Source organism: Oncorhynchus keta, chromosome 1 (assembly GCF_023373465.1).
Source record: "Oncorhynchus keta strain PuntledgeMale-10-30-2019 chromosome 1, Oket_V2, whole genome shotgun sequence".
Classification (NCBI taxonomy): domain Eukaryota; kingdom Metazoa; phylum Chordata; class Actinopteri; order Salmoniformes; family Salmonidae; genus Oncorhynchus; species Oncorhynchus keta.
In genome coordinates, this window is record NC_068421.1 from 89,313,913 (window position 1) to 89,341,091 (window position 27,179).

The 27,179-nt window shown below is 42.1% G+C and overlaps 1 protein-coding gene across 1 annotated transcript in view; it reads left to right on the forward strand.

Moving 5' to 3' along the window:
- The first annotated feature begins 783 nt into the window (after positions 1-783).
- Positions 784-27,179, forward strand: part of gtpbp3 (GTP binding protein 3, mitochondrial) — a 38,711-nt gene continuing 12,315 nt past the window's right edge. Inside the window, 7 exon segments of the mRNA XM_052464340.1 lie at positions 784-1,187; positions 8,023-8,285; positions 8,438-8,524; positions 16,072-16,125; positions 16,128-16,273; positions 18,154-18,226; positions 26,726-26,869. Of these exon segments, the coding sequence (XP_052320300.1) occupies positions 1,129-1,187; positions 8,023-8,285; positions 8,438-8,524; positions 16,072-16,125; positions 16,128-16,273; positions 18,154-18,226; positions 26,726-26,869 (826 nt within the window). The 5' untranslated portion in view covers positions 784-1,128.

Genomic DNA, 27,179 nt, shown 5'->3' on the forward strand with positions numbered 1-27,179 from the left:
CTAAGAAGCTGTAGATCTGTTCTATGTGTAATATTTATATGCTGCTCGTTCTTAAGTTTCGTTATTGAGTCTTTTACTTTCAGTTTTGTACACCAGCTTCAAACAGATAAAAATACAATATTTTTGGTTATGGAAAATATATTTCACAGCGGTTGAGATGATACAGTGATTCTATACACTGTACTTGCTTGCTTTGTCCCATAAACTGTAATGAGGCGAACTATTCGAATTTTAGCAACCAGGAAATGGCGGAGTGATTTCTGCATACTGCACCTTTAATGTTCCCCTGTTCATAATGTGCCTAGTACCGAGAACCGTAGGTCAGCTACTACAGTCTCAACAACATAGATTCAACCAGAGAGGAAGAGGCGAAGCGAGAGGTTTCACTCTCGCCAAAGTAGGTCCAAAATAAGCCCAATGAGTTTCTAAAGGCTTATTTTGGACCTACAGTAAGCTTGTCGCCTCTGCCTTCCCGTGTTTAGGATAACGACTCCCATTGTAAGGGCGTAGACATGAGCATCTCGTAATTATATTAAGATCTCTGCTACAACGTTGAACAAAACGATATTAAGTAACAAGGTCAGCGAATGATGTCATATTTATGCAAAATCAACAGAATGCAAAATTGTGCACATGATGTCGCTGCAGTAGCAGCACGGACCCATTTTGATAGCACAAAAAAGGAGGGCATATTCTTGATTGACGGTGGTTGGACCAGTTACATCCATGCATCTCTTACGAGATTGAGGACTCCAGACCAATACAAACCATCCGTAGTATTAACACGCTTTCGTCTTTTTGGAAACGGAAAGAAAGAAGCATGGAGACAGGCGATGGGAGTTTGTGCGCTTGAATGTCACCGATAGATAGTGAATACAACTCTGCGTTATCTAACTTCCATATTCAAGTATTTCAGTCACCACCAGAACGTTTGACAGAATGCCTCGAGTGAATCTCACGTGAGATTCGCCTTTTGATGGTAACATTGGTAACATTTCACATGGACAGCTCTAGTTGTTATAGCTTCTACCGAGAATAGGGTCTACACATAACCTTGCTATCTATCTACATACAATGGGCAGAGCCTATCAGCTATGTAACATTGGTTGTGATTTGCTTTGAATCATAATGTTGCCATGCTCTTGGGGATTGTGGAGAAGCGCTATTCACACCCTCAAGACATTCAGGTTAGTCAAAACTCTCTGAGCTAGTTGCTTTTATTTCAATTAAATGTATCCTGATCATAACCATACTTCTACCGTTTTATAACGAATATATCCCTTAACACATCGATAACCCACATTTTGTTACCCAGGCATATAACAGTCCCATGATCTGACTTATCTTCCCGGTCTTAAAATGAGCAATAATAATAAATATAGTTGCAAGCAGTTGTCCCGTTTTCGCTTGCTCAAATATTATTATTAATATTATATTACAACACCCCTCACTGTCCAGGTATGTCTATCAAAGCTGCAGGGGTGAGGGTTAACCTTGGGCTGGTATGTATTACACGATTAAGGCACTAGCCCTCTGAGCCATGCTCACCTCATGTTTGAACACTATGGAAGAGCATACAGTGCCTTCTGAAAGTATTCAGACCCCTTGACTTTTTCTACATTTTGTTACATTACAGCCTGTAACCCATAATGACAAAGTTTACATTTTTTAAAGATTTTTTTTAGCAAATGTATTAAAAACAGAAATACCTTGTTTGCATAAGTATTCAGACCCTTTGCTATGAGACTTGAAGTTGAGCTCAGGTGCATCCTGTTTCCATTGGTCATCTTTGAGCTATTTCTACAACTTGATTGGAGTTCACCTGTGGTAAATTAAATTGATTGGACATGATTTGGAAAGGAGCACACACCTGTCTATATAAGGTCCCACAGTTGACAGTGTGTCAGAGCAAAAACCAAGCCATGATGTTGAAGGAATTGTCCGTAGAGCGCCGAGACAGGATTGTGTCGAGGCACAGAATTGGCGAAGGGTACAAAACAATGTCTGCAGCGTTGAAGGTCCCTAAGAACTCAGTGGCCTCCATCATTCTTAAATGGAAGAAGTTTGGAACCACCAAGACTCTTCCTAGAGTTGGCCGCCCGGCCAAACTGAGCAATTGGGGGAGAAGGGCCTTGGTCAAGGAGGTGACCAAGAACCCGATGGTCTCTTTGACAAAACTCTAGACTTCCTCTGTGGAGATGGGTGAACCATCAGGACCTCAGACTGGGGTGAAGGTTCACCTTCCAACAGGACAATGACCCTAAGCACACAGCCAAGACATCTCAGGAGTGGCTTCGGGACACGTCTCTGAGTGGCCCAGCCAGAGCCCGGACTTGAACCCGATTGACCATCTCTGGAAAGACCTGAAAATAGCTGTGTAGCAACATCTCTGGAGAGAACTGAAAATAGCTGTGTAGCAACATCTCTGGAGAGAACTGAAAATAGCTGTGTAGCAACATCTCTGGAGAGAACTGAAAATAGCTGTGTAGCAACATCTCTGGAGAGAACTGAAAATAGCTGTGTAGCAACATCTCTGGAGAGAACTGAAAATAGCTGTGTAGCAACATCTCTGGAGAGAACTGAAAATAGCTGTGTAGCAATGCTCCCCATCCAACCTGACAGAGCTTGAGAGAAGAATGGTAGAAACTCCCCAAATACAGGTGTGCCAAGCGTGTAGCGTCATACCCAAGAAGACTCAAGGCTGTAATCCCTGCCAAAGGTGCTTCGACAAAGTATTGAGGAAAGTGTCTGAATACTTATGTGATCTTTTTTTAGGGGGGTGGGGGACAATTGAATCCATTTCAAAATAAGACTGTAATGTAACAAAATGTGGAAAAAGTCCAGGGGTTTGAATACTTTCAGAATACACAGTATGTGGATGAATTGCAGGTTCCAGTGTTTCACAAATCATATAACATTCCATTTAGCAGGTCATTTTCATCCAAAAGCAACTTAGTCATGCATACAAATTCTTTACACTATTTTGCCAGCGCCATGCTCTACCAACTGAGCTACAGAGAACCACCATGTGGGTAGTGGACAACGACACACTTCAGGGAAAAAGTGCAGAGTAGTGACATGCATAGCCTGCAAGGGCTCCAACCCTCCAATAACACAAATACGCTGAGTGGACAAAACATGAAGAACACCTTCCTGGTATTGACTTGCACCCCCTTTTGCCCTCAGAACAGCCTCAATTCATCAGGTCATGGACTCTACAAGGTGTTGAAAGGGTTCCACAGGGATGCTGGCCCATGTTGACTCCAATGCTTCCCACAGTTGTGCCAAGTTAGCTGGATGTCCTTGGGGTGGTGGACCATTCTTTATACACACGGTAAACCGTTGAGTGTGAAAAACCCAACAGCATTGCAGTTCTTGACACAAACCGGTGGGCCTGGCACCTACTGGCACCTACTATGACCTACTGACACCTACTACCACCTACTATCACCTACTACCACCTACTGACACCTACTACCACCTACTGACACCTACTACCACCTACTGGCACCTACTACCACCTACTGGCACCTACTACCACCTACTAACACCTACCACCTGACACCTACTGACACCTACCTACTGGCACCTACTACCACCTACTACCACCTACTGGCACCTACTACCACCTACTGGCACCTACTACCACCTACTACCACCTACTGGCACCTACTACCACCTACTACCACCTACTACCACCTACTGGCACCTACTACCACCTACTACCATACCCTGTTCAAAGACACTTCATTGTTTTGTCTTGTCCATTCACCCTCTGAACAGCACACATACACAACACATGTCTCAATTGTCTCAAGGCTTAAACATCCTTATTTAACATGTCTCATCCCTTTTCATCTACACTGATTGTAGTGGATTTAACAAGCGACATCAATAAGGGATCATAGCTTTCACCTGGATTCACCTAGTCAGTCTGTCATGGAAAGAACTGGTGTTCTTAATGTTTTCTGCACTCAATATTTGGCCCAATATTAGATTTCTATAATGTACTGAACTGAACTGTAATGCACTGAACTGTACTGCAATGTAATCTACTGAACTGAGCTGTACTGAACTGAGCTGTAATGTACTGAACTGAGCTGTACTGTACTGAATTGCACTGTACTGAATTGCACTGTAATGTAATGTACTGAACCGGTCACAACCTGTAGACTTATTCACGTGCTGCTGTGTGCTTTGTCGCCATTCCTTACTTTGCTACCTGCCAACTTTACGGTTTTTACTTTATAATTACCAGGGTTTTTTTCTTTCTTTTTTTCTCAACTTTTCATTCAACTTTTTCACTCCGGACGCTTTATCTGGGCGTGGTTCGTCAGGACCTCCACCAGCCGAAGCTAAGTAGTAACATTAACATGATGCCTTCTAATTGCAGTCGCTGCACTCGTAATATACAGGAGAACGATCGTTTACGGCGAGGATAGCTGTGCTTCAAGCCCAGCTTCAGACGCAATCGTTAGGCAAGGGTAATATCAGTGTAGGAAAGGATGAAGCATTGTCTGTGCCACCAGTAAGTACAGATAGTAGTATAAATCCCCTCGCACGGTCCCCGCAGCCGGACAACTTTCTCATGGCTTCTGGAAGGAAATGCTCAACCGGTGTCGCTCATTCAGCCGACAGAAACTTTCAACCGGTTTTCCATTAAGCAACGAGTCGGAGTGAGAGGCCGAGCCTTCGCTGGTCTCTCTTCCTTCCGTTACGGGGTCTGAGACACCGAAGCTTCCCACCATTAGCTCTGACAAATTGAACACCCTACTCATTGGCAACTCCATTACCCGTAGTATTAGATTTAAAACGAATCATCCAGCTATCATACACTGTTTACCAGGGGGCAGGGCTACCGACGTTAAGGCTAATCTGAAGATGATGTTGGCTAAGGCTTAAACTGGCGAGTGTAGAGAGTATAGAGATATTGTTATCCACGTCGGCACCAACGATGTTAGGATGAAACAGTCAGAGATCACCAAGCGCAACAGCTTCAGCGTGTAAATCAGCTAGAAAGATGTGTCGGTATCGAGTAATTGTCTCTGGTCCCCTCCCAGTTAGGGGGAGTGATGAGCTCTACAGCAGTCTCACTTCTCAATCGCTGGTTGAAAACTGTTTTCTGCTCCTGCCAAAAGATAGCATTTGTAGATAATTGGCCCTCTTTCTGGGACTCACCCACAAACAGGACCAAGCCTGACCTGCTGAGGAGTGACGGACTCCATCCTAGCTAGAGGGGTGCTCTCATCTTATCTACGAATATAGACAGGGCTCTAACTCACCTAGATCCACAATGAGAGGGTGCAGGCCAGCTTAGTGGAGTCTGCCACTAGCACAGTCAGTGTAGTCAGCTCAGCTATCCCCATTGAGACCGTGTCTGTGCCTCGATCTAGGTTGGGCAAAACTAAACATGGCGGTGTTTACCTTAGCAATCTCACTGGAGTAAAGACCTCCTCCATTCCTGTCATTATTGAAAGAGATTGTGATATCTCACATCTGAAAATAGGGCTTCTTAGTGATCCCTCACTTCCAAGGCAGTTATAGTCAATGAACTGATCATATCCTTGATATGATTGGCCTGACTGAAACATTTAATCTTTTGAGCTTTTAGTCATGAAAACTATGCAGTCTACTCAATCACTTTTTATAGCTGCTGTTTATAGGCCTCCTGGGCCGTATACAGTGTTCCTCACTGAGTTCCCTGAATTCCTACCGGATCTTGTGTTCATGGCAGATAGTATTCACATTTTTGTTAACTTTAATATTCACATTGAAAAGTCCACAGACCCACTCCAAAAGGCTTGCGGAGCCATCATCGATTCAGTGGATTTTGTCCAACATGTCTCCTGACCTACTCACTGCCACAGTCATACTCTGGACCTTGTTTTGTCCCATGGAATAAATGTTGTGGATCTTAATGTTTTTCCTCATAATCCTGGACTATCGGACCACCATTTTATTACGTTTGCAGTCTCAACAAATAATCTGCTCAGACCCCAACCAAGGATAATCAAATGCCGTGCTATAAATTCTCGGACAATCCAAAGATTCCTTGATGCCCTTCCAGACTCCCTCCACCTACCGAAGGACGTCAAGAGTACAAAAATCAGTTAACCACCTAACTGAGGAACTCAATTTAACCTTGCGTAAATCCCGAGATGCAGTCGCACCCCTAAAAACTAAAAACATTTGTCATAAGAAACTAGATCCCTGGTACACAGAAAATACCCGAGCTCTGAAGCAAGCTTCCAGAAAATTGGAACGGAAATGGTGCTACACCAAACTGGAAGTTGTCCGACTAGCTTGGAAAGACAGTACCGTGCAGTATCTAAGAGCCCTCACTGCTGCTCGATCATCCTATTTTTCACCTTAATTGAGGAAAATAAGAACAATCCTCAATGTATTTTTGATACTGTCGCAAAGCTAACTAAAAAGCAGCATTCCCCAAGAGAGGATGGCTTTCACTTCAGCAGTGATAAATTCATGAACTTCTTTGAGGAAAAGATCATGATAATTAGAAAGCAAATTACGGACTCCTCTTTACATCTGCGTATTTCTCCAACGCTCAGTTGTACTGAGTCTGCAAAATACTAAGATCAAGGGAGACACTCAGGTTTTTTTAGTACTATATCTCTTGACACATTGATGAAAATAGTCATGGCCTCTAAACCTTCATACTCCATACCGGACCTTATTCCAACTAAACAACTGAAAGAGCTGCTTCCTGTGCTTGGCCCTCCTATGTTGAACATAATTAACCTATCCACCGAATGTGTACCAAACACAATAAAAAATGGAAAAGCTGTTGCGCAGCAACTCACTGCTTCCTGTAAACATACAATGTATCCGAAACGCTTCAGTCTGGTTTTAGACCCCATCATAGCACTGAGACTGCACTTGTGAAGGTGGTAAATAACCTTTTAATGGCGTCAGACCGAGGCTCTGTATCTGTCCTCGTGCTCCTAGACCTTAGTGCTGCTTTTGATACCATCGATCACTACATTCTTTTGGAGAGATTGGAAACCCAAATGGGTCTACACAGACAAGTTCTGGCCTGGTTTAGATCTTATCTGTCGGAAAGATATCAGTTTGTCTCTGTGAATGGTTTGTCCTCTGACAAATCAACTGTAAATTTCGGTGTTCCTCAAGGCTCCGTTTTAGGACCACTATTGTTTTCACTATATTTGACCTCTTGGTGATGTCATTCGGAAACATAATGATGAATAATAACTTTCACTGCTATGTGGATGACACACAGCTGTACATTTCACTAGACTGTACTAGACTGTGCTACACTAGACTGTACTGTACTGTGCTACACTAGACTGTACTGTACTGTGCTACACTAGACTGTACTATACTGTGCTACACACTAGACTGTACTGTACTGTGCTGTACTATACTATTTTTACCCATTTAAACTGGTCTTGGTCAGGTCATGGTCTCGATCCCTCATGGCCTTCCCTCATGGCCTTCCCTCAGGGTCTTTCCTCAGGGCCTTCCCTCAGGGCCTTCCCTCATGGCCTTCCCTCAGGGCCTTCCCTCCAAGCCTGAATTGAATTGTCAGGCCCGACCTCACTCAACTTTATTGGCTCACAGCGGCCATGATGTTTACGATATCAACTGCTTTTGAAAATCTTGGTCTTGAGATGCTGTCCAGCAAGTTTCTGAGAAATCTGTGTCTGAGTCCACGATCGACAGCCTCATCAACTCTATGCGAAGGAGATGTGTTGCGCTGCATGAGGCAAATGGTGGTCACACCAGATACTGACTAGTTTTCTGATCCACGCCTCTACCTTTTTTTAAGGTATCTGTGACCAACAGATGCATATCTGTATTCCCAGTCATGTGAAATCCATAGATTAGGGCCTAATGACAAATGTCCTTACATGAACTGTAATTTATGAAAATCTTAGAAATTGTTCCATGTAGTGTTTTATATTTTTGTTCAGTGTATATATATATATATATATCGCACTTTTCAAGCACCCAGTCGCTTGACAATTGTATAAATGTCTCCAGCAGAGCATCTCCATCAGCGAGGGGCCTGTGTATCCCGACCAGAGCGGTATGTGATGCTGAGACCATCTTTGCCCTGTCGTCGGGCCACGGCAGGTGTGGTGTGGCGGTGGTCCGTGTCAGTGGTCCTGCCTCCTCCATGGTTCTGAGAAACATGGCAGGTCTGAACAAGCCTCTACCCCCTCCCCGTACCGCCCTGCTACGGAGGATCACTGACCCCCAGTCCAAAGAGCTGCTGGACCGAGGACTGGTCCTCTGGTTCAAAGGTCAGATCGGTCCTAGAGGACATCACACAGTTATTATTGGATAAACCCACAATGCATTTTGATTTAAAAAAATGTTTATAAGCATCTCATAGTAGCTGTTCTTATTTGTCTTATCCAATGTTGTTGTGACTGTTGTTGTGCTTTCTTGTCAGGTCCCCACAGCTTCACAGGGGAAGACAGTGCAGAGTTTCATATTCACGGAGGTCCTGCAGTCATCACAGCTGTCTTACAAGCCCTAGGTAAACACACAGTCATATGATGAGAGATAAGAGATATGGAACTAGGTTAGAGCACAGTCATTTGTAGAGAGATATGAGTGGTCTGATTGAGTGTGTTGTCCAGAGAGTACAGAGTATCTGCTGATGCTCCAGATACTCAACTAGTCTAAAGAAGGACAGTTTTATTGCTTCTTTAAACAACAGTTTTCAGCTGTGCTAAGATGACTGCAAAAGGGTTTTCTAATGATCAATTCACCTTTTTAAAATGATAAACTTGGATTAGCTAACACAACGTGCCATTGGAACACAGGAGTGATGGTTGCTGATAATGGGTTTCTGTACCCCTATGTAGATATTCCATAAACAAATCTGCCAATTCCAGCTAAAATAGTAATTTACAACATTAACAATGTCTACACTGTATTTCTGATCAATTTGATGTTATTTTAATTTTAAAAATGTGCTTTTCTTTCAAAAACAAGGACATTTCTAAGTGACCCCAAACTTTTGAACGATAGTGTGTATATATAGTGTGTTTATATATATATATATATATATATATATAGTGTATATATAGTGCACACTATATATATATATATATATATATATATATATATATATATACACACTATATATATATACATATATATATACACACTATATATACACACTGGTCCTTCTGTAGCTCAGTTGGTAGAGCATGGCGCTTGTAACGCCAGGGTAGTGGGTTCGATTCCCGGGACCACCCATACGTAGAATGTATGCACACATGACTGTAAGTCGCTTTGGATAAAAGCGTCAGCTAAATGGCATATATATTATTATTATATTATATATGTGTGTGTATATAGTGTGTGTGTGTGTGTATATATATATATATATATATATATATATATATATATATATATATATATATATATAGTGTGGAAATATAGTGAGTGTATGTATATATATATATAGTGTGTATATATGTGTGTGTAGTACTAGGCTAGAGCCTAGAGGAGATAAGTGTTCTTGTAGCTGTTCCATCTGGGTGTCTGCGTTGTTTCCTTCCTGCAAACACTTTCCTTGAACTTGAGAGCAGTGCAGAACTGTTGTCAGCGTCCTTGCAATGTTCATGTTTGGCTGCTAGGGTGCAGTGTTATATAAATTAATGTGAACTGTGCAGTGTCTCAGATTTGCATCTTCTCAGAACAGCCAGTCAACAACAAAATACATAAAGCTGATGATTATATAATCCTGCTATCTCTTGTAGTTATCAGCATTGTTCTTCTTTATTACTGCTGTAGTAGTACAACTGGCAACAGTCAACTGTCTATTGTTGATGCAATGCCTTTGCAGAGCATGTAAGAATCAGGCCACCATATTGACAACCAATAAATTAAGTTCTGCAAAGGTTCTAACAAAAACACCTTACCTCATTGCCAGTGTTGTTTTTGCCACTCACAGTGACCCCAGATTGACCCTTCAACTCTGAACCTCTGACCCTATGCCTTCATGAGCCTAGAGCCGGTTCGGGGGTTTGTCTCTTTCTGGTAGTGTGTGTATTTCTCAGGAAGACAAGAGACAAGCAGCCAGCAAACACATAACATTAAATACGCCTACAAATATACACTGAGTACGGTCACATGCAAACAATAATCTGTTAAATGTGGATCATCAGATGAATATAATAGTTTGATTAAAACTTTTACATACTTTGCAAGAAGAATGTTTTCCCTAATCATCCTGATGGTACTCTGATAAATGCAGAAATCAGGCTACCCGATGGTACTCTGATAAATGCAGAAATCAGGCTACCCGATGGTACTCTGATAAATGCAGAAATCAGGCTACCCGATGGTACTCTGATAAATGCAGAAATCAGGCTACCCGATGGTACTCTGATAAATGCAGAAATCAGGCTACCCGATGGTACTCTGATAAATGCAGAAATCAGGCTACCCGATGGTACTCTGATAAATGCAGAAATCAGGCTACCCGATGGTACTCTGATAAATACAGAAATCAGGCTACCCGATGGTACTCTGATAAATGCAGAAATCAGGCTACCCGATGGTACTCTGATAAATACAGAAATCAGGCTACCCGATGGTACTCTGATAAATGCAGAAATCAGGCTACCCGATGGTACTCTGATAAATGCAGAAATCAGGCTACCCGATGGTACTCTGATAAATGCAGAAATCAGGCTACCCGATGGTACTCTGATAAATGCAGAAATCAGGCTACCCGATGGCACTCTGATAAATGCAGAAATCAGGCTACTTGATGTTACTCTGATAAATGCAGAAATCAGGCTACTTGATGTTACTCTGATAAATGCAGAAATCAGGCTACCCGATGGTACTCTGATAAATACAGAAATCAGGCTACCCGATGGTACTCTGATAAATACAGAAATCAGGCTACCCGATGGTACTCTGATAAATGCAGAAATCAGGCTACCCGATGGTACTCTGATAAATATAGAAATCAGGCTACCCGATGGTACTCTGATAAATGCAGAAATCAGACTACCCGATGGCACTCTGATAAATGCAGAAATCAGGCTACCCGATGGTACTCTGATAAATGCAGAAATCAGGCTACCCGATCGCCAATCAAAATAAACGTTCTAACACAGTGACTGTGTTATTTTTGGGAAGCAGATCTGAGTTCAGATAAATTCAGTTTGTACGTGAACACTACTTCTAAGACGCATAAATTCAGGTGTTCCAAACTCCAGTCGCGCTAAAGAGGGCGGTTCGCTCGGCTGGTGCTAAGACATGTGCAGATCAAATACACCGCTGGAACGCTGATTAAACCATGTACGTTTCATTTGTAAGATTGATCAGAAAACCAGGTGTTTTAATCGTTTGCTTACTTTGACTTTGACCTTATGCCAATTAACATAAGCAGAGTAAGGTGTTTACATGACTAATGCCAAACTCGACCTACTGCCATAATGAGGTTAATATTGATTTATTACTGTGTATGTAAAATTACCCACTGAGTGTACAAAACATTAAGAACACCTGCTCCTTCTGTGAATCCAGGTGAATCCAGGTGAAAGCTATGATCCCTTATTGATGTCGCTTGTTAAATCCACTTCAATCAGTGTAGATGAAGGGGAGGAGAGGATTTTTGAGCCTTGAGACAGTTGAGACGTGTTGTGTGTCGTTCAGAGGGTGAATGGGCAAGACAAAGTATTTAAGTGCCTTTGAACAGGGTGTGGTAGAAGGTGCCAGGCGCATCAGTTTGTGTCAAGAACTGCAACGCTCCAAGGTTTCCCCGTGTTCATCAAGAATGGTCCACCACCCAAAGGACATCCAGCCAACTTGACACAACTGTGGGAAGCATTGGAGTCAACATGGGCCAGCATCCCTGTGGAACCCTTTCAACACCTTGTAGAGTCCATGACCTGACGAATTGAGGCTGTTCTGTGGGAAAAATTAGGGGGGTGCAACTAAATATTAGGATGGTGTTCTTAATGATTTGTCCACTGTGTATTTAGGGAGTGTATATTTAGCTGTGAATGATTTAAACCGTTTGTTGTTCTATGCCGTTGCAGATGACTACATATACACAACCGTATCAATCACACCTACTCATTCAAGGGTTTCTTTATTTTCACTATTTTCTACATTGTCGAATAATAGTTCAAATCTAACGTAATTTGTCACATGCGCCGAATACAACAAGTGTAGACCTTACAGTGAAATGCTCACTTACAGGCCCTTAACCAACAGTGCAGTTCAAGAAGAGTTAAGAAAATATTTACCAAATAAACTGATGTAAAAAATGTTTAAAAAGTAACACAATAAAATCACAATAACAAGGCTATATACAGGGGGTACCGGTACCGAGTCAGTGTGTGGGGGTACAGGTTAGTCGAGTTAAATTATACATTTTTATTTTTTTATTTTTTTATTTCACCTTTATTTAACCAGGTAGGCTAGTTGAGAACAAGTTCTCATTTGCAACTGCGACCTGGCCAAGATAAAGCATAGCAGTGTGAACAGACAACACAGAGTTACACATGGAGTAAACAATTAGCAAGTCAATAACACAGTAGAAAAAATGGGCAGTCTATATACAATGTGTGCAAAAGGCATGAGGAGGTAGGCGAATAATACAATTTTGCAGATTAACACTGGTAGTGATAAATGATCAGATGGGCATGTACAGGTAGAGATATTGGTGTGCAAAAGAGCAGAAAAGTAAATAAATAAAAACAGTATAAAAACAGTATGGGAATGAGGTAGGTGAAAAAGGGTGAGCTATTTACCTATAGACTATGTACAGCTGCAGCGATCGGTTAGCTGCTCGGATAGCTGATGTTTGAAGTTGGAGAGGGAGATAAAAGTCTCCAACTTCAGCGATTTTGCAATTCGTTCCAGTCACAGGCAGCAGAGTACTGGAACGAAAGGCGGCCAAATGAGGTGTTGGCTTTAGGGATGATCAGTGAGATACACCTGCTGGAGCGCGTGCTACGGATGGGAGTTGCCATCGTGACCAGTGAACTGAGATAAGGCGGAGCTTTACCTAGCATGGACTTGTAGATGACCTGGAGCCAGTGGGTCTGGCGACGAATATGTAGTGAGGGCCAGCCGACTAGAGCATACAAGTCGCAGTGGTGGGTGGTATAAGGTGCTTTAGTGACAAAACGGATGGCACTGTGATAGACTGCATCCAGTTTGCTGAGTAGAGTGTTGGAAGCCATTTTGTAGATGACATCGCCCGAAGTCGAGGATCGGTAGGATAGTCAGTTTTACTAGGGTAAGCTTGGCAGCGTGAGTGAAGGAGGCTTTGTTGCGGAATAGAAAGCCGACTCTGGATTTGATTTTTGATTGGAGATGTTTGATGTGAGTCTGGAAGGAGAGTTTGCAGTCTAGCCAGACACCTAGGTACTTATAGATGTCCACATATTCAAGGTTGGAACCATCCAGGGTGGTGATGCTAGTCGGGCATGCGGGTGCAGGCAGCGTCGGTTGAAAAGCATGCATTTGGTTTTACTCGCGTTTAAGAGCAGTTGGAGGCCACGGAAGGAGTGCTGTATGGCATTGAAGCTCGTTTGGAGGTTGGATAGCACAGTGTCCAATGACGGGCCGAAAGTATATAGAATGGTGTCGTCTGCGTAGAGGTGGATCAGGGAATCGCCCGCAGCAAGAGCAACATCATTGATATATACAGAGAAAAGAGTCGGCCCGAGAATTGAACCCTGTGGCACCCCATAGAGACTGCCAGAGGACCGGACAGCATGCCCTCTGATTTGACACACTGAACTCTGTCTGCAAAGTAATTGGTGAACCAGGCAAGGCAGTCATCCGAAAACCGAGGCTGTTGAGTCTGCCGATAAGAATTTGGTGATTGACAGAGTCGAAAGCCTTGGCGAGGTCGATGAAGACGGCTGCACAGTACTGTCTTTTATCGATGGCGGTTATGATATCATTTAGTACCTTGAGTGTGGCTGAGGTGCACCCGTGACCGGCTCGGAAACCAGATTGCACAGCGGAGAAGGTACGGTGGGATTCGAGATGGTCAGTGACCTGTTTGTTGACTTGGCTTTCGAAGACCTTAGATAGGCAGGGCAGGATGGATATAGGTCTATAGCAGTTTGGGTCCAGGGTGTCTCCCCCTTTGAAGAGGGGATGACTGCGGCAGCTTTCCAATCCTTGGGGATCTCAGACGATATGAAAGAGAGGTTGAACAGGCTGGTAATAGGGGTTGCGACAATGGCGGCAGATAGTTTCAGAAATAGCGGGTCCAGATTGTCAAGCCCAGCTGATTTGTATTCAGGTTTTGCAGCTCTTTCAGAACATCTGCTATCTGGATTTGGGTAAAGGAGAACCTGGAGAGGCTTGGGTGAGGAACTACGGGGCGGAGCTGTTGGCCGAGGTTGGAGTAGCCAGGCGGAAGGCATGGCCAGCCGTTGAGAAGTGCTTATTGAAGTTTTCGATAATCATGGATTTATCGGTGGAGACCGTGTTTCCTAGCCTCAGTGCAGTGGGCAGCTGGGAGGAGGTGCTCTTGTTCTCCATGGACTTCACAGTGTCCCAGAACTTTTTGGAGTTGGAGCTACAGGATGCAAACTTCTGCCTGAAGAAGCTGGCCTTAGCTTTCCTGACTGACTGCAGGTAGGTAGGGGTGAAGTGACTATAGATAGATAATAAACAGTGAGTAGCAGCAGTGTACATGTAGGTAGGGGTGAAGTGACTATAGATAGATAATAAACAGTGAGTAGCAGCAGTGTACAAAACAAATGGAGGGGGTCGTCAATGGAAATAGTCCGATGGTCATTTGATTCATTGTTCAGCCGTCGTTTGGCTTTGGGGGTTAGAAGAAGCCTTGGTCCTAGTCTTTGGCCCTCCAGTACCTCTTGCTGTGCGGTAGCAGATAAAACAGTCTATGACTTGAGTGACTGAAGTCAAATGTATTAGAGTGCCTAGTTTGAGAAACAGACACGTCCTCAACTGGCAGCTTCATTAAACAGTACCCACAAAACACCAGTCTCAACGTCAACAGTGAAGAGGTGACTCTGGGATGCTGGTCTTCTAGGCAGAGTTCCTCTGTCCAGTGTCTGTGTTCTTTTGCTCATCTTAATCTTTTCTTTTTATTGGCCAGTCTGAGATATGGCTTTTTCTTTGTAACGCTGCCTAGAAGGCCAGCATTCTCTTCACTGTTGATGTTGAGACTGGTGTTTTACGGTACTATTTAATGAAGCTGCCAGTTGAGGACTTGTGAGGCGTCTGTTTCTCAAACTAGACACTCTAATGCACTTGTCCTCTTGCTCAGTTGTACACCGGGGCCTCCCACTCCTCTTTCTATCCTGGTTAGAGCCAGTTTGCGCTGTTCTGTGAAGGGAGTAGTACACAGTGTTGTACGAGATCTTCAGTTTCTTGGCAATTTATCGCACGGAATAGCCTTCATTTCTCAGAACCAGAATAGACTGACGAATTTCAGAAGAAAGTTCTTTGTTTCTGGCTGTTTTGAAATACTCAACTAGTCTAAAGAAGGCCAGTTTTATTGCTTCTTTAATCAGAATAACAGTTTTTAGCTGTGCTAATGTAATTGCAAAAGGGTTTTCTAATGATCAATTAGCCTTTTAAAATTAGAAACTTGGATTAGCTAACACAACGTGCCATTGGAACACAGGAGTGATGGTTGCTGATAATGGGCCTCTGTACGCCTATGTAGATATTCCATTTAAAAATCTGCCGTTTCCAGCTACAATAGTCATTTACAACATTAGCAATGTCTACACTGTATATCTGATCAATTTGATGTTATTTTAATGGACAAAAAATGTGCTTTTCTTTCAAAAACAAGGACATTTCTAAGTGACCCCAAACTTTTGAACGGTAGTGTACATTGCCTTAGTGAACCTTAGTTACCTTGGCTTGTGAACGATAGGGAACCTTATTAGTGACCTAAGTGTTGTCTTTGTCTTGCTGTGTGTGTGTAACTAATTAACCCTGGCTTTGACCCTGTTTGAGTAATTCTCCGTCTTGCTGTGTGTGTGTTACTAATTAACCCTGACTTTGACCCTGTTTTCTCTGTCTTGCTGTGCGATGTGTGTTATGCAGGAAGCCTGGAGGGTGTGAGGCCTGCGGAGGCAGGGGAGTTCACGCGGAGGGCCTTCCACGCGGGAAACTGGGCTTGACGGAGGTGGAGGGCCTGGGGGACCTGATCCACGCTGAGACTGAGGCCCAGAGGAGGCAGGCCCTCAGGCAGATGGATGGGGAGCTGGGCCGCCTCTACCAGGACTGGAGTTACAGGCTCAAACGGGTAGGTAGTAGGTTCCCCAGAGAAAGAGAAAATACGTGGATGGTTACCTAGCCTGGATCGGCTTCACCCAGCGTCTTGTTCTCTAAGCTAGCCAGGCAGTTGTTTAGCGGTGTTGCATAAAAAACACACAGATCTCAAAGTTAGGATTCTGGCCTTTGTGGATACTGTAGAAGTCTAGGGTGAGCTGTTTGAGTTGGCGTGGTCACCCCCAGGCAATTGTTATAGTGGTCTGATTAAGTGTGATGTCCAGAGAGTGTCTTGTCTATATATGTAGTTGTCTGACAGCAGGGATGAGAGATCAGGGATCAGGAACCAGCTGATCCTAGATCTGTGCCAATGGGCAGCTTCTACCCGGAGTGTATCGTGTAATCTCTTCCTTGGCACCAGACCTGGGTATCAACGCTTCGCCACCTCTCCTGAGAGGAGTGCTACAGAAAAGAGCCTAATTTTGGCCTTCCTGAGGAAAACCGTCAGCAGCCTAACAAAATCCAATCTCTATTTGTGAAAGTCAAAATAGTATGTTTGGAATCTACCTACTGTAGTTTCACCCTTTCCCTAGTTTGGCATGCAGACAATGCTGCTATTGTTTTGCTATTGTTTCTCTGGTACAATGTGTGGATGGAGGGAACCTGCAGTCGGCTGATGTTTCCTCTCCTCGTGGGCCTATTGAACTGTCAATCATTCCATGTGTCAATCAACATTCAGATCTTTAGGGTGCATTTCAGTAGCGATGATGCCTTCACCTGTTTACTTCTGTCGTGGCACAGGAAGGGAGACAAGGAGAGGATGCTTTGTTTAGTCTACTGAGATGTTTTAGTCTACTGAGATGTTTTAGTCTACTGAGATGTTTTAGTCTACTGAGATGTTTTAGTCTACTGAGATGTTTTAGTCTACTGAGATGTTTTAGTCTACTGAGATGTTTTAGTCTACTGAGATGTTTTAGTCTACTGAGATGTTTTAGTCTACTGAGATGTTTTAGTCTACTGAGATGTTTTAGTGTACTGAGATGTTTTAGTCCACTGAGATGTTTTAGTCTACTGAGATGTTTTAGTCTACTGAGATGTTTTAGTCTACTGAGATGTTTTAGTCTACTGAGATGTTTTAGTCTACTGAGATGTTTTAGTCTACTGAGATGTTTTAGTCTACTGAGATGTTTTAGTCTACTGAGATGTTTTAGTCCACTGAGATGTTTTAGTCCACTGAGATGTTTTAGTCTACTGAGATGTTTTAGTTCACTGATATGTTTTAGTCTACTGAGATGTTTTAGTCCACTGATATGTTTTAGTCCACTGATATGTTTTAGTCCACTGAGATGTTTTAGTCCACTGAGATGTTTTAGTCTACTGAGATGTTTTAGTCTACTGAGATGTTTTAGTCCAGTGAGATGTTTTAGTCTACTGAGATGTTTTAGTCCACTGAGATGTTTTAGTCTACTGAGATGTTTTAGTCTACTGAGATGTTTTAGTCCACTAAGATGTTTTAGTCCACTGAGATGTTTTAGTCCACCGATATGTTTTAGTCTACTGAGATGTTTTAGTCCACTGAGATGTTTTAGTCCACTGAGATGTTTTAGTCCACTGAGATGTTTTAGTCTACTGAGATGTTTTAGTCTACTGAGATGTTTTAGTCTACTGAGATGTTTTAGTCTACTGATATGTTTTAGTCTACTGAGATGTTTTAGTCCACTGAGATGTTTTAGTCCACCGATATGTTTTAGTCTACTGAGATGTTTTAGTCTACTGAGATGTTTTAGTCTATCCCTCTGACCTAGAAGACAATCACTACAGAAAAACTTAAATCATTGCCAAAGGAATTAATATAGAGAGGCCCGCATATATTGTTGTCTCTCTCGCTCAACATCTGTCTGTTTGTTGTTTCAGTGTTTGGCTCACGTGGAAGCCTTCATAGACTTCAGTGAAGATGAGCTCATCGAGGACGGGGTGTTAAATCAAGGTGGGTACTCCCCCTTCTCTGGAACAAAATAACAATTACGGAAGTGAGTTTTCCAGGGGGAGTTGGCATGGCTTTCCTGTTTGTATCTGCAGAGAGGGAGAGCTAGCGTCATTGAGAGGAGATATGCATCAAAGTGCTGAAAAGACTGTCTCCTTGGAGGAAGTGGGGAGAAGGGGCCACAGGGACACTGCAGGCATTCATCTTGTCTTCAAAGCCTGGCCTCTCAGGCTGTCCAACACAGGAATACACTGTCAGCAGCTACAAACCTGCTCTCTCTACCATCCCTCTCTGTCTCTCTCTCTACCACCTTTCTCTCTCTGTCTCTCTCACTGCCTCCCTCTCTCTGTCTCTCTACCACCTCTCTCTCACTCTTTGTCTCTCTCTCTCTACCACCTCTCTCTCTGCCTTTGTCTCTCTCTCTCTACCACCTCTCTCTCTGCCTTTGTCTCTCTCTCTCTCTCTCTACCATCTTTCTGTCTGTCTCTCTACCACCTTTCTCTCTCTGTCTCTCTCACTGCCTCCCTCTCTCTGTCTCTCTACCACCTCTCTCTCACTCTTTGTCTCTGCCACTTTCTCTCTACCACCTCTCTCTCTGCCTTTGTCTCTCTCTCTCTCTACCACCTCTCTCTCTGCCTTTGTCTCTCTCTCTCTCTCTCTCTCTACCACCTCTCTCTGTCTCTGTCTCTCTCTCTCTACCACCTCGCTCTGTCTCTCTCTCTCTCTCTCTCTCTCTCTCTCTCTCTCTCTCTCTCTCTCTCTCTCTCTCTACCACCTCTCTCTCTCTCTCTCTCTCTCTCTCTCTCTCTCTCTCTCTCTCTCTCTCTGTCTCTCTCTCTCTCTCTACCACCTCTCTCTGTCTCTCTCTCTCTCTACCACCTCTCTCTGTCTCTCTCTCTCTCTACCACCTCTCTCTGTCTCTCTCTCTCTCTCTCTACCACCTCTCTCTCTCTCTCTCTCTCTCCCACCTCTCTCTCTCTCTCTCTCTCTCTCTCTCTCTCTCTCTCTCTCTCTCTCTCTCTCTCTCTCTCTCTCTCTCTCTCTCTCTCTCTCTACCACCTCTCTCTCTCTGTCTCTCTCTCTCTCTCTCTCTCTGTCTCTCTCTCTCTCTCTACCACCTCTCTCTCTGCCTTTGTCTCTCTCTCTCTCTCTACCACCTCTCTCTGTCTCTGTCTCTCTCTCTCTCTCTCTACCACCTCTCTCTCTCTCTCTCTCTCTCTCTCTCTCTCTCTCTCTCTCTCTCTCTCTCTCTCTCTCTCTCTCTCTCTCTCTCTCTCTCTCTCTCTCTCTCTCTCTACCACCTCTCTGTCAAATTCAAATTCAAGCTGCTTTATTGGTATGAAAAACATTGTCAATATTGCCAAAGCAACAATGTATACAATATACATGGTTATAAAATGATTAAGAATAACAAATAATAACATAAAATGCTAGTAAATAATAATACAAAATTACATTTAAAAAATAACAATAAAATGGTAACAGTTAATAGTAGAAATGTAATAAATATAAAAAGCTAAACATGGAAACTGAAACTATAACTAACTTATAACTGTCATCTTCACCATTACATCAGTACTACAACTACCATCATCATCATTACTACAACTACCATCATCATCATTACTACAACTACCATCATAATCATTACTACTACCATCATCATCATTACTACAACTACCATCATCATTACCACAACTACCATCATCATCATTACTACAACTACCATCATCATTACTACAACTACCATCATCATCATTACTACAACTACCATCATCATCATTACTACAACTACCATCATCATCATTACTACTACCATCATCATCAATACTACAACTACCATCATCATTACCACAACTACCATCATCATCATTACTACAACTACCATCATCATTACTACAACTACCACCATCATCATTACTACAACTACCATCATCATTACTACAACTACCATCATCATCATTACTACAACTACCATCATCATCATTACTACAACTACCATCATCATCATTACTACAACTACCATCATCATTACTACAACTACCATCATCATCATTACTACAACTACCATCATCATCATTACCACAACTACCATCATCATCATTACTACAACTACTACCATCATCATTACTACAACTACCATCATCATCATTACTACAACTACCATCATCATCATTACTACAACTACCATCATCATCATTACTACAACTACCATCATCATTACTACAACTACCATCATCATCATTACTACAACTACCATCATCATCATTACCACAACTACCATCATCATCATTACTACAACTACTACCATCATCATTACTACAACTACTACCATCATCATTACTACAACTACTACCATCATCATCATTACTACAACTACTACCATCATCATTACTACAACTACTACCATCATCATCATTACCACAACTACCATCATCATCATTACTACAACTACTACCATCATCATTACTACAACTACTATCATCATCATTACTACTACAACTACCATCATCATCATTACTACTACAACTACCATCATCATCATTACTACTACAACTACCATCATCATCATTACTACAAATACCATCATCATTACTACAACTACCATCATCATCATTACTACAACTACCATCATCATTAAACTGCTATCATTACCATCACCCTACTACCCATACCACTACTATTTGGAATGATAATCACAACAATAATAATACTAATACTAATAAATAAGTTACTGTTTACTATGCAGATGTCATCATTCAGTGTCCCTCAGGCTGTGGCAGGAAAATACATATTTGGCTGCAAGAGGAGCCATTGGTCCTTCACCCATGAGTATTTTTAGATTTTCCTCTGGGTTTAATACGTTAAAATTTTGAATAAATGTAGTAATTTCTGTGAATAATGAATCTCTTGGTGAGGAATATTTCTCACAGTAAAGGAGAACGTCCATCTCTGTTTCTACCTCCCCTGTCATGCACTGACCACATACCCGCTCCTCTTTGGGTAGCCATGTCTTTTTATGTCTGCCGGTTTCTATTGCCAGTTGGTGGTCACTCAGCCTGTACTTGGTAAGGATCTGTCTCTGCTTCGTATCTCTGACAGAGTAGAGATAATCAGCCAATTCATATTCTCTTTTTAGGGCCAGAAAGCAATTTAGTCGGCTTGGGATTTTGTTTCGTTTTTCCAATGCTGTATATATGAGTCCTTTGATTGGTTCATGATTTTGTTTATTGGAATTCTTTCTTTTGAAGCAGTGCTGGTGTCAGCTTGGTTGGTGAGGTCCAACACCAGCTGACTGAGAGGGCTTTATGGGCTCAGCTCTTGAGTTTGAAGTGCTTTAAGTTGCAGACTTGGATTTAGATGTGGCCAAAATGTTGATGATCTCACTGGAAAGAGGCCCAATTCTGCCCTTCCTGCATTAGTTGCTGTATTTCTCTGGATTTGTAGAATTCTCAGACAGAATTCTGCATGTAGGGCTTCAATTGGATGTTTGTTCCACATTTTAAAGTCCAGTTTATTGAGTCGCCCCCAAACCTCACTTCCGTAAAGAGCTGGATTTCACTGTCAAATATTTTAGTCCAAATTCTAACTGGGATTTTGAATAATTTCATTTTTATTGCATACATTGCTCTGCAGGCTTTTTCTTTGAGTGCATTCACTGCCATATTAAAGTTTCCCGATGCAGATATGGTCAGACCCGATGCAGATAGGGTCAGACCAAGGTATGAGTCATTTTTTGTGTGTTCAATTATGGTGTTGTTCAGGGTGAATTTATATTTGTGTTTCTGACATCAGTTTTTTTTTTTTTTTAAGGGAAAATCATGATTTTCGTTTTTTGGGAAATTTACTGCCAGGACCCAATTATGGCAATATTGATCTAGAATGTTAAGGTTCTGTTGAAGACCTTCTTTGGTTGGTGAAAGAAGAACCAAATCATCAGCATATAGCAGGTATTTCACCTCTGTCAAATAGTGTGAGTCCTGGCGCTGGAGAATGGTCCAACATGTCTGCTAATTCATTGATATAAATGTTGAACAGATTTGGACTCAAACTACAGCCTTGTCTCACACCTCGATGTTGTGAAAAGGATACTGTTCTTTGGTTTGGGATTTTTATTGCACACATGTTTTCTGTGTACGTACAGATGAAGTCGGAAGTTTACATACACCTTACACCTTAATTCTAAGTGCTACAGAAAACCTTTCCCAAGTTGCTGTTTACGCAAATTCCCTTGTAATTATTGGGGTCTGAATTGTCTCCACTTCTGTGGATCAGGGAAGATGAGCCCCTGGTTCCAGACATCAGGAAAGCAGAAGTTAATACCATGTTGAACCGTTTAAGCTCAGCATTTTGCAACTCTGTTTTTCAGCATTTCATTTCTGATGTTGCCTAGACCACAAGCCTTCTTAGATTTGATAGATTTGAGCTTTCCATTTAGTTCTTGTTGGGTTACTGGGTAATCTAATGGATTTGAGCTTTTTATTTAGTTCTTGTTGGGTTATTGGGTAATCTAATGGATTTGAGCTTTCCATTTAGTTATTGTTGGGTTACTGGGTAATCTAATGGATTTGGGCTTTCCATTTAGTTCTTGTTGGGTTACTGGGTAATCTAATGGATTTGAGCTTTCCATTTAGTTCTTGTTGGGTTATTGGGTAATCTAATGGATTTGAGCTTTTCATTTAGTTCTTGTTGGGTTATTGGGTAATCTAATGGATTTGAGCTTTCCATTTAGTTCTTGTTGGGTTATTGGGTAATCTAATGGATTTGAGCTTTCCATTTAGTTCTTGTTGGGTTATTGGGTAATCTAATGGATTTGAGCTTTCCATTTAGTTCTTGTTGGGTTATTGGGTAATCTAATGGATTTGAGCTTTTCATTTAGTTCTTGTTGGGTTATTGGGTAATCTAATGGATTTGAGCTTTCCATTTAGTTCTTGTTGGGTTACTGGGTAATCTAATGGATTTGAGCTTTCCATTTAGTTCTTGTTGGGTTACTGGGTAATCTAATGGATTTGAGCTTTTCATTTAGTTCTTGTTGGGTTACTGGGTAATCTAATGGATTTGAGCTTTCCATTTAGTTCTTGTTGGGTTACTGGGTAATCTAATGGATTTGAGCTTTCCATTTAGTTCTTGTTGGGTTACTGGGTAATCTAATGGATTTGAGCTTTCCATTTAGTTCTTGTTGGGTTACTGGGTAATCTAATGGATTTGAGCTTTCCATTTAGTTCTTGTTGGGTTACTGGGTAATCTAATGGATTTGAGCTTTCCATTTAGTTCTTGTTGGGTTACTGGGTAATCTAATGGATTTGAGCTTTCCATTTAGTTATTGTTGGGTTATTGGGTAATCTAATGGATTTGAACTTTCCATTTAGTTCTTGTTGGGTTACTGGGTAATCTAATGGATTTGAGCTTTCCATTTAGTTCTTGTTGGGTTACTGGGTAATCTAATGGATTTGAGCTTTTCATTTAGTTATTGTTGGGTTACTGGGTAATCTAATGGATTTGAGCTTTCCATTTAGTTCTTGTTGGGTTACTGGGTAATCTAATGGATTTGAGCTTTCCATTTAGTTCTTGTTGGGTTACTGGGTAATCTAATGGATTTGAGCTTTTCATTTAGTTCTTGTTGGGTTATTGGGTAATCTAATGGATTTGAGCTTTCCATTTAGTTCTTGTTGGGTTATTGGGTAATCTAATGGATTTGAGCTTTCCATTTAGTTCTTGTTGGGTTACTGGGTAATCTAATGGATTTGAGCTTTCCATTTAGTTCTTGTTGGGTTACTGGGTAATCTAATGGATTTGAGCTTTCCATTTAGTTCTTGTTGGGTTATTGGGTAATCTAATGGATTTGAGCTTTCCATTTAGTTCTTGTTGGGTTATTGGGTAATCTAATGGATTTGAGCTTTTCATTTAGTTCTTGTTGGGTTACTGGGTAATCTAATGGATTTGAGCTTTTCATTTAGTTCTTGTTGGGTTACTGGGTAATCTAATGGATTTGGGCTTTCCATTTAGTTCTTGTTGGGTTACTGGGTCATCTAATGGATTTGGGCTTTCCATTTAGTTCTTGTTGGGTTACTGGGTAATCTAATGGATTTGGGCTTTTCATTTAGTTCGTGTTGGGTTATTGGGTAATCTAATGGATTTGGGCTTTCCATTTAGTTCTTGTTGGGTTACTGGGTAATCTAATGGATTTGGGCTTTCCATTTAGTTCTTGTTGGGTTACTGGGTAATCTAATGGATTTGAGCTTTCCATTTAGTTCTTGTTGGGTTACTGGGTCATCTAATGGATTTGGGCTTTCCATTTAGTTCTTGTTGGGTTACTGGGTAATCTAATGGATTTGGGCTTTTCATTTAGTTCTTGTTGGGTTACTGGGTAATCTAATGGATTTGAGCTTTCCATTTAGTTCTTGTTGGGTTATTGGGTAATCTAATGGATTTGGGCTTTCCATTTAGTTCTTGTTGGGTTACTTATCTTGAATTTCATAATTGGTTCTGTTGTAAGTCTTTTTGTGGGATGTTTTTGTATAGATCATCAAAATAATTTTTTCAAATTCCTTCATCTTCTATGGTTAATTGTTGTGGCTTTGTCGTGCTTCAACTGTTCCACATGTCCCAGAACTGATTTTGGTCAGTTGCGTTTTCAATTTCATCAAGTGTCTTGTTGGTATAATTCAATTTCTTGCGTTTCAGTGTTTGTTTCTACTGTTTCAGAGTTTCTTAGTATTCATATCGGAGCTCTGGGTTGTTTAGCTGCTAATGTTTTTCATTTGACATTTGTCTTAGTTGTTTTACATTATTTATCAAACCACTTTTCAGAAACATTTAGTTTTTTTGTTTCTGATGTTGCATTTCTCAAATTTGCTTTTGATGCTTCTTTATGGAATAGTCAGTCAATGTTTTGAGTAGCCGAATTGACACGTTCTTTATTGTTTTGGTACTGTGAGTTATTGAAGACCTGTATAGAGTTCATCATTTCATTTGAGTTCAAAGTTTCAATGAATTTCTCTGCACTGTTTGGAGCCCATCTGTATGATTGGTTCATGTTGTAGAGTTTAATGGGCTGTTTTTCTGAATGAATATTGCCGGTTAATTTCTTCAGAAACACGTTGATCTGACAGTGGTGTCTCTGTCTCTCCTCTCTCTCTCTCTCTCTCTCTGTCTCTCTGTCTGTCTCTATCTCTCTACCACCTCTTCGTCTCTCTGTCTGTCTCTATCTCTCTACCACCTTGCTGTCTCTCTCTCTGTCTCTCAATTTATCTATCTATCTCTCTGTATCTCTCTCTCTCTGTCTATCTCTCTACCACCTCTTTGTCTCTCTCTCTCTCTCTCTCTCTCTGGTTCTCTCCTTCTCTCCTCTCTCTCTCTACCACCGCTTTGTCTCTCTCTCTCTCTCTGTCTCTCTCTCTCTGGTTCTCTCCTTCTCCTCTCTCTCTCTACCACCTGTCTCTCTCTCTCTCTCTCTCTCTCTCTCTCTCTCTCTCTCTGGTTCTCTCATTTTCTCCTCTCTCTCTCTACCACCTCTGTCTCTCTCTGGTTCTCTCCTTCTCTCCTCTCTCTCAAACACCTCTGTCTCTGTCTTCCATTGTCTCTCTCCTCTCCCCTCCCTCTCCTTCTCTCTGTCTCTCTCCTTCCCTCTCTCTTCTCTCTCTCTCTCTCTCTCTCTCTCTGGTTCTCTCCTTCTCTCCTCTCTCTCTCTACCACCTCTGTCTCTGTCTTCCTTTGTCTCTCTCCTCTCCCCTCCCTCTCCTTCTCTCTGTCTCTCTCCTTCCCTCTCTCTCTTCTCTCTCTGTCTCTCTCTCTCTCTCTGGTTCTCTCCTTCTCTCCTCTCTCTCTCTACCACCTCTGTCTCTGTCTTCCTTTGTCTCTCTCCTCTCCCCTCCCTCTCCTTCTCTCTGTCTCTCTTCTTCTCTCTCTCTGTCTCTCTCTCTCTCTGGTTCTCTCCTTCTCTCCTCTCTCTCTCTACCACCTCTGTCTCTGTCTTCCGTTGTCTCTCTCCTCTCTGTCTCTCTCCTTCCCTCTCTCTCTGTCTTTCTGTGTTTCCCATGGTGTGGGGGGAGAAGGGGAGAGTGAGAGGAAGCGGAGGGAAGGGAAATTCCCCTCAGCGTCGCCTGCTGCAGTCTGGTGGGGCAGCTGAGAGAACAGAAGCCTCTGATCTTTTGATTTAGGGACAGATGCTTTGCTGCGTGGCATTTGTTTTGGTGGCACGCCATTGGGCCCTTTCCTTTCAGAGGAGAAGTCAGAGCCACCTCTGGTTCATAGTTAAGTGGACAGGGGTCTACACGATGGGTGACATTCATTCATCTCATGTAATCGGCATTTAAAAAAGGTTGTTTCACATCAGACACATTATAAATATGTCACAATATTGTTGACATTAACTGTTTAGTTTCACATGTCACAGAGCAGAGAGGCGTTCTCCTGTTTCCATGGCATTGGTTATTTGGAAAGCAAACATGAAATTGAACTTGACTCCCTGTTGTCCTGTCCCTGCCCGTCTCCCCTTCCCAGTGGACAGTTCAGTGCGCCAGCTGGAGACAGAGATAGAGAGACACCTAAAGGACGAGAGGAGAGGAGAGCGGCTGCGCACCGGAGTACAGGTGGTGATAGCAGGAGCTACCAATGCTGGGAAGAGCAGTCTGCTCAACACGCTCTGTAAGAACAACACACACACACACACAAAGTATGACACATTGCAGAGCGAGTCCTCATTTCTATGGACAGCCATATATGAGTGCACTCAGTCATACACCTAAATATGATTTTTTTTTATGACCAAATCTCTATTTCTGATGTAAATGGAATGTTCTAGAAGGTTCCAGACACGTTTTTTGTTGTTGTTGTTGTTGCGATTTCACTTATTTTTGAGAAACGTACACCGACCAGCGATTCAATCCTAATGGTCGTTTTGCAGTATGGGGGCTTTGTCCGCAGCGTCGTATACCATGTTGTCTGACTTTGAGCT